Below are 8,327 nucleotides of genomic sequence, written 5' to 3' on the forward strand. Positions count from 1 at the left end.
TGACAGAAGTCCAGTAGCTGCCTTTTCAAGCACAAGCGAGGCTGACATTTGTCAGTCTTAATCAGCTGCTGCTGAAACAAGAGGCTCCTGAAACTGTCTTAAAACTCTGAAGCTTCCTTCCAATAAAGAATGGGATGGCTGGCTGGGACCATGCTCATGGGAACAAAGACAAGAGTCTTGGGCTCAAACTGAAAGTTGGCCTATGATCAGCTCTGGCTGGTGTACGTCCGGGTTAGTTAATGTGGAGGCGATGGTGAAATGTTTATACTAGACCTCCGTATAGGACGTCTAAAAAGTATTTTAAAGAGACACGACCTTCAACCAACCAATCCCGTCTACTGATACTCGGCAGCCAATCACTGGCCTTAACCTCCTGCTACAGAGCGTCAACAGGTAGACCTGGGAGGGTAAAGGTAGCTCGAGGCTGTAAGCATAGAGCTAAATCTTTTTAGGCTTTAGTTAAATTGCACCTCTGAGGTGTTTCGTCAGGACGATATTGTGAGAAAATAAACTGGACCTCGCTGCCTTATTTTGAAGGGTACAGCGGATGTCTTGGTCATGATTGCTAGCTTGATGTTATGGAGCTGCTAGTGTATCGGACAGCTACCCTGGTGTGAACTTTATTTCAGGCGCTAAAGACCTCCAGTCCCCCTTTGTTCCAGTTTAGAAGGTAAAGTCTAACGTTGCATGATACTGGGAAGGCCTGGTGTTGTATTTTCTGTCCTTCTGATGCTAGCTTTTAGCATCATGTATTTTAGCTAACTGTAGCTGTATTTAGCTGTATTTGATGCGACAGTTTTATAAAGACACAACGGTCATTTCATTCGTTACTGTATTGTAATAGGTTTGTTATCGTGGTTTCTTTCAAAGTGCGGTGGTTTCTTCCAGCTAACTGAATAAAACCAGAGTTGACTTTGTTAGCATGCTGAATGAGTGCGGTGGTTCGGAGAAACCACGGGCCACAGCTGAAAAAGGTCCCCAATACGTGACGGTCCACAGTGAAGACGTTTATAGACACACGTATGTTTTAGCTAACCCTGTAGTGTGTACCCGAGGACGCATGAAGTTCCGTTAAGCTTTACCGCCAAACGCGATGTTTTGCTGTGAGATGCAGAGAAGGCATGAGCGTAACGTGATCTTTCTTGCTAGTTTGAGTGATTTCGGTGAACATGGCGGACCGGGAGGAGCGCCGGTTCGCCGAGGTTTCCCGGGAGTCTGTCAGACTGATGGCGGAGGGCGCAGGTGTGGAGCTCGGTGATGATGTGGCGGCTCTGCTGGCCGAGGACGTGTGTTACCGACTCAGGGAGGCCACGCAGGTCAGTGATGCCTGGATGCATAGATAATGTTCTGACTTTGGGAGAAGTTCGTGTTAGGTGTACGTGGTAATGTTTTGCTGTCCCCAACAGAGCAGCTCTCAGTTTATGAGACACGCCAAGAGGAGGAAGCTGACGGTGGAGGACTTCAACAGAGCTCTGCGCTGGAGCAACGTGGAGGTAGCGTGTAATTTCCATATCCGATCTCCCTCAGGTCTGATGTGAGGGAACTCCTTCATGTTTCTGTCTCTGTTCTTTACCAGGCCATCTGCGGCTATGGAGCCCAGGATGCGCTGCCTTTCCGTTCAGTGAAAGAAGGCGAGCTCTTCTTTGTTGAGGATCGGGACGTCAATCTGGTCGAGCTGGCGCTGGCTACCAACATCCCCAAAGGCTGTGCTGAGACCATGGTGCGAGGTACGCTACGCTGCTACGTTCCACACGCAGGCTCATCCTGTAGTGTTCTCTATGCTCTGTCATATCCATATTCACGTGATGAGTTTACTAATGATGTTTCATGTTTGCCTGCAGTCAATGTGTCATACCTGGATGGTAAAGGTAACCTGGAGCCTCAGGGTACAGGTGAGACGCACACAGCAGGCATAACCTAACCCACAGTTGTTGTACTTGGACCTGTAGATAGAATAAAGTAGCTAATACTCTAAAAACTGAGCTCCACCTTTCACTGAGAGCATCATTGTTATCCTGTTAGAAAATCTCAGTGTTTGTCTGTGTTAAACTGTCCCAGTTCCTACAGCAGTACAGTCTCTGTCAGATGACTTACTGAAGTACTACCAGCAGATCACAAGGGCCATCTTAGGAGAGGACCCGCATCTCATGAAGGTGAGCTGCTACAGACAGAGCAGACTTTTTGTTGTGAACAGGCTAAACGACGCTCGTGTGTGTTTCAGGTGGCTCTGCTGGACCTCCAGTCTAACTCCAAGATTGCAGCCCTGCTTCCGTACTTTGTTTATGTCATCAGTGGAGTAAGTTTTAGGGTTACACAAATCAGCATTTATGATTCTCATCACCAGTTTTGTTAGGAATGCTTGGTGTGTTTAGTAAGAGAAAATATCGTAGCATGACACATGAATCAGACCTATCTCATAACTGGAAGCGCTTTTAACTCTACACGGTAACCTACGTGTCCTCGGCTTGAACGGCGTCGAAGGTTCTGATTATGTCGTCAGTTAGGATGTAGATTTCCTGAACCTGTTGACCGGTGTTTCAGCTGATCATGGATTCGGTTTGTCGTCCAGGTAAAGTCGGTAAGCCACGACCTGGAGCAGCTTAACAGACTAATGCACATGGTGAAGAGCCTGGTCCAGAATCCCTACCTGTACCTGGGCTCGTATGTACGCAGCCTGGTCTCCAGTGTCATGTACTGCATCCTAGAGCCACTGGCAGCCTCCATCAACCCACTCAACGACCACTGGACTCTCAGGGACTACGCTGCCCTGCTCCTCAGCCACATCTTTTGGTGAGCAGATTTTCCGTGGATGCTTAGGCAAGCTTGGACTAAAATTGTTAGCCAGTCAGGATTTAACATCAGTGTTGAGAATACAAAACTACTGTAGTGTTAGCCTGTTTTACAGTAAATATGCAGCATCATTTCACAAAGAACCTGTGTTGCTACAATGTTACCAGTCTGACTAATGTTAGCAGGCTGTTGCTAAGGGCAACATTAACATTCACTCGGCGTTTGCGTTAAAAATGGAAATCCAACAGTCGCTCTTCTTTCTGGTGTTTCTTCTGCAGGACTCATGGTGATCTGGTAAGTGGTCTCTACCACCAGATCGTGCTGTCGCTCCAGAAGGTTCTGTCTGACCCAGTGAGACCACTGTGCTCCCACTATGGAGCTGTTGTGGGCCTTCATGCTTTGGGATGGAAGGTATGGCCACAGCTTCTACATTAGTAAATATTTGACAGTTATAGATTAGATTGGGCCCATATTCAGTCGATATTTTCAAACAAATCATTCCCTAAATGAAAAGTCTCACATCTTGATTATTTAGCTGTGAAATATTTGCAAACCTGCATGTCATTACTGTTTTTATTGCTGTTGAGTGCTCCACTGCTACCCTCCTGTGTCCTGAATGCTCCTCTCTCTGTGTTCATCGGTTTCTGCTGGCAGGCTGTCGAGCGCGTCCTCTTTCCACACCTTCCTGCGTACTGGGCCAACCTCCAGGCTGTGTTAGATGATTACTCTGTGTCCAACGCCCAGGTGAAAGCTGACGGACACAAGGTCTACGGAGCCATCCTGGTCAGTACTGCTGCTGCTTTGGGTGATTTCAGACACTGATAGACTGTCATTAGTCAACTTAATGAAGTATTTAAGTGTAGAAAATTACTTTAAAAACAGAATGAGGTTAATCTTGATTGGTTGGTCTGAAGGTCCACTGGAGTCAACTTCCACATCTGCTCCAGCTGTTCCTCTTTGTGCTCGTTCTGATGTTGCTGTGAGCTGCAGTTGCCACATGTGCCACATCTCCAGCACCCTTTTGAATCTCTGTTATGGAGAATTAAGGCAAAAGTGGGGCCAACCTGGTGCTAGCAAGGTGTACCTAATAAAACGGCTTGTGACAATATACAAACTTAGTTCTGGGAGCCATAAAATAACGAATTATTGTCAAATATAAATTGAGTGGTTAGCAATGTTGCCTCACAGCAGGAAGCTTCCTGGTTTAAACCTCAGCTTGGCTCGTTGTGCGTGCAGTTTCCTCTGTAGCTGAGTCTTCTCTGCAGCTTCCTCCCACAGTCCACACACATGCAGGTCAGGTTAACTGGCCCTGGATCAGGGATTGTTCTATATGCTTCAAGAACTTCAAAGCAGTGTGTGGTTAATGCTGATTTAATGAAGATGTTGAGCCCCAAATTTGTGCTGAGGATAACTAACAGATGAGCTCAATCTTGACATTATGCCTAATGATGCTTGTGATTAAAAACGAATTAAATCATAATTTGAGTTCATCTTGTCCCACCTACGTCGCCACTTCCCCTCTTTGTCCTGCAGGTGGCAGTGGAGCGCCTGCTAAAGATGAAGGCGCTGTCTCTGTCGCAGTCAGCAGAGGGACACTCCGGTGCTCATCCGGGTTCTGTGGTGGGAGCTGCGAGCTACAGGGTGAACTCTCCGGGACTCAGCCCACCTCCAGAGCCTCTGTCAGAAGCTGCCCTTGGAATTGCCAGCCACCTCCAGGTGGGTGGGGCCGGCTGTCACTGGGAGGAGTGGACCCCCGTCCCTCTCCCCGCCATGTACTGTGAGCTTTACTCCTTCTTCGGCGACAGCCTGGCTGTCCGCTTTAGCACAGGACCAGGGTTTGGCACCCACTCGCCCTGCACTCCATCCCAGCTTAGTAACTCCAGGAAGGAACCTCCCGGCCCCGCCTCCAACCTCGACACCACCCGGAAGATGCCACAGCTCACCGCCAACCTCAACATCAGCCCCAGGCAGGACGGGAGTCCGCGCACCGATCCACCTCCGCCGAGTCTTTCAGGCACAGGGTCAGTTAGGTAAAGCAACCAGAGGAGCACCTATCTATCTTTGTGTGTCTGTGTGTGTGTTTGTGCTGATTTATTTTTGTGTGTCTACCCAGGGCTGTGCCTCGTGCCTCGTCTATGCAGCGCTCCAAATCCTCCTCATCATGTTCACGCCAACGTTCAGCTGGTCTGTCTCGTGAAGTGTTCCCCAAAGCTCGCTTCACCTCACCTCAGACCACACCTCCTGCATTTTCCTTTCTTATTGGTGGGCGGCAAATGGGCCAGCGTTGTCAAGGCCGCCGCCCTTTCCAGACAATGTTTGCAACAACTCCGCCTGTTTCTGCTGTTCCACCACGTACCTATGCACACAAACTGCCCGTCATCGGCAGGGTGGGCAAACCTGTACGTCGCTGGACATGTTCACATTACTCCCTTCACCTGCCTCTATAGTGTGTGTGTGTGCGCGTGTGTGTGTCTGTGTGTGTGTGTCACAGACTGTATGAGCTAACATTAGTCTGACTGCTGCAGACTCTTCCAGGCACACGTTGCTCTGATTAAGCTGCTGGAGTTTTTAGGGGATGTTGCCAGTAAAGAGGCAACACAGGGCTAAGCTGCCACTCACATGTATGAACATACAGATGAGGCCCAAAGAGATTCTAAACATGCTAATTAAACAGCTAGTCAATATCTGACTGTCAGCATCTGGGAATAAGAGCATGAAATGTAACACGTGACAGCTTGTTGGGCCTCTGCTGCCTTGCACGTCTCCACAGTTACTGCCGGGCCTGTTTAGCCTCAGCTCACTCATGCTGGTGGGAAATCTTTACTGCAGTCGCCAAATGATCATTCTGCCAATATTTCATTACTGCTTCATTTTTTAATTAATCTGTTATTCTTGTAACAAATCTATTTGTTTACTCAAAGTCAGTTTTGGTCCCTGTAAAAAGCAACAGCTGGATGTGCTGCATGCATGTCAGGACCAGCACGTTTGGATCACAGCGCCGACGTGTCTGCTGCACTTTCATTGGAGAATGGACAAAATCCTGCGATGTGTGTGGAGCAGAGAGGGAGCTGTGATCTTCCCTAAATAAATCTTTCAAGTTGACACGTTTTTCCATCATTTAGTTTTTTCCACTGTTTGATGTTTTCCTGAAACTCTTGTTTAGCTTGTGCTAGTGTCGATTAAACTCATAATATCAGTGAATACCTGCTGAGGACAATGTTGGAGCAAGATGGGATATGTTGTTAATGACTGTTTTTCATAGACTGAATAAATATTTACTTGTTGCTGATGTTAGGAGACAGGTCAGAGGTCACATCTGTGCTGCCTCCCACAGTAGATCACTACTGGTGTATTAGCTATGATGCTACATGCTACCCTCTGAACAGATACTACTTTTTCTTTTTGCTTTTCTATGAAGAAACAGCATCAAGTAGAATGAAGGAGAGCAGGTGTGTCTGATATGTTGTTTTCCCCGTGGGCGCCCGCTCGGGGTAGGAGGAGTTAAAAATCTGTAATATCTGTACTTTGTACTCACATTTTCAAACAGACTCGTTTGGCCGACTTTGGCACAACATCAGAACGATATAGAAGGCATTTTGTTATTTAATCATTCATTAAGTGCAATCTGTTTGAATTTAACTTTAAATGTTTGTTTATTATTATTTAGGTTATATTTTATTTTGCTTTGTACTTTTGGAGAAGCCGAAGTACCTGGAGAGAAGCCGTGCAGACGCAGGAAGAACATGCAAGGCTTAAGCTACGAAGCAACAGTGCTGACCATTGTGTCATTATTCCAACCAAGGATAACCAAGCACCGTTTTTATAGCTGTGATGCACCAGAACTGATGTAACTCTACTGTTTATATAGAAAGTATATAAATGACCCCCCTGCTGAATTTGTGAGTCTGCTCACTCATGAATGAACAGCCTCTGAGTGACAGAATATGAACCACACATCCAGAAAAACACATTACAAGAAAGATAAGGGCCCCTAGACTGAGGCTCTCTTTATTGCAACAGTTTACCTCTGATGGGGGTCTTTCCCTACCAAATGTTTTAATGTACTACTGGTCTTCACATATTCATAAGCTGGCCTACTGGCTAAATTCACCCAACCTGATTTGGTGTAAACTTGAGATTCAATCAATTTCTCCATACTTTTCTCCTGCCTCCCTTATCTCTTCATCATTAAAACATCTTCTGTTGCTTCAAATCCTGCGGTGCTCTCTACACTTTAGATCTGGTTTCAGTTCAGGTCGCATTTTAAATTCATATCGCCGTCTACCAGGTTACCATTGTTAAGGAATCCTCTATTTTCCCCTGGCACTACTAACGCTGCCTATTTGATTTGGCACGAAAGAGGCACAAAGACCATGAGAGCCCTTTACAAAGATGATGTCCTTCTGAGTTTCTCAGAGCTCAAAATGTGACCTACCTCCTTCTCACTGGTTTCTCTATTTGCAAATTAGACACTGTGTCTCATCACTGTTTCCAAATTTCCCAGTTCTCCCTGCTGATCCTCCATGGGTTGACCTTCTGCTTGTTAGGCCCAATCAAAAATCAGCTATATCAAATATACATCAAACGCTTATGGTGACCAAATCTGACTTCAGGTAAAATCAGAACCGCCTGGGAGCGTGAATTAGGTGTTGAACTGTTTGAATCATGCTGGGATAAGGTGAATGTCATCATGCGCTCAAGTACACCATGTGCTACAGCTTGTACTTTAAAGTAATAGACAGAGTCCGTTTATCTAAACTTTTTCCTTTAGTTATAAATGTGACCTCTCCTTGCAATCTAAGCCATGTGTTGTTCTTCTGTCCAAGTCTGAACAAATTTTGAAGTGAATTATTTTCTGTACTTTCAGGGTTTTTTGGAATTCAGATCCTTGAAGATCCTCTAATTGCCATATTTGGAGTTCCAAATATGACTCCGCTGCAAACAGATCTTGGCTTTTTGTTCCCTTCTTGCTAGACGCTGTATTTTACTCCTTTGGAAATCTCCCACGCCTCCATCTGCATCGCAATGGCTTAATACTGTCCGGGCATTTCTGAGGGTGGAGAAGATCTCACTCAAAGTGAAAGGTAGTTCTGTAAAAATTATCTGCAAGTGGAATATCTCAAATCTTTTCCTTAGAACAATGCAATTTACCCACCGACTGGACTGAAAAGAATTTGAAATTTACTTTTTTTAAAGGTAGGCATAGGATTTAAGCACCCCCCCTTTTTTTCTTTTTTTAATTTATTTTATTTATATAGTGTTTAATTTTTAATTTATTACTATTATTATTTGAGTTTTACTTTATTTTTTTTACTCACTTTTTCTTCTTTTTTTCTTTCTTTTCTCAGTTTTCTGTTCTTGTGTTGGTATGATGTTTTTTTTGTATTTTAATTTGTCTTTTGTTTAACAAGAAAAAGTTAAAATGATTGGGGAAGAAATGTTTGAGAAAATATGTCATGTAAGATGCATACAATACAATGTATGTAAGTTTGCATAATCTCTTGATGAACAAATAAAAAATAAAAAATAAAAAACAA

General features: G+C 45.1%; 1 protein-coding gene across 4 annotated transcripts; it reads left to right on the forward strand.

Annotated features, from left to right (window-relative positions):
- Positions 1-372: 372 nt before the first annotated feature.
- Positions 373-6,096, forward strand: taf6l (TAF6-like RNA polymerase II, p300/CBP-associated factor (PCAF)-associated factor). Of its 4 annotated transcripts, none has more exons than XM_085451838.1 (12): positions 373-393; positions 1,150-1,316; positions 1,407-1,493; positions 1,577-1,727; positions 1,842-1,892; positions 2,059-2,153; positions 2,222-2,296; positions 2,570-2,790; positions 3,069-3,201; positions 3,445-3,573; positions 4,324-4,820; positions 4,904-6,096. In XM_085451838.1, exons 2-12 carry the CDS (start codon positions 1,170-1,172, stop codon positions 5,235-5,237), a joined length of 1,920 nt encoding a protein of 639 aa, XP_085307964.1. In that variant the 5' UTR covers positions 373-393; positions 1,150-1,169; the 3' UTR covers positions 5,238-6,096. The 4 variants fall into 4 exon arrangements, with proteins under 4 accessions (XP_085307964.1, XP_085307963.1, XP_085307965.1 ...); XM_085451837.1 differs by lacking the exon at positions 373-393 and adding an exon at positions 400-670; XM_085451839.1 differs by lacking the exon at positions 373-393 and adding an exon at positions 400-670 and having other exon boundaries at positions 4,324-4,811.
- Positions 6,097-8,327: the final 2,231 nt, after the last annotated feature.

This window comes from Copadichromis virginalis, linkage group LG3 (genome assembly GCF_057382275.1).
Source record: "Copadichromis virginalis isolate Kocher_CV1m ecotype Utaka linkage group LG3, C_Virginalis_male_GT1.1, whole genome shotgun sequence".
NCBI classification, from domain to species: Eukaryota; Metazoa; Chordata; class Actinopteri; order Cichliformes; family Cichlidae; genus Copadichromis; species Copadichromis virginalis.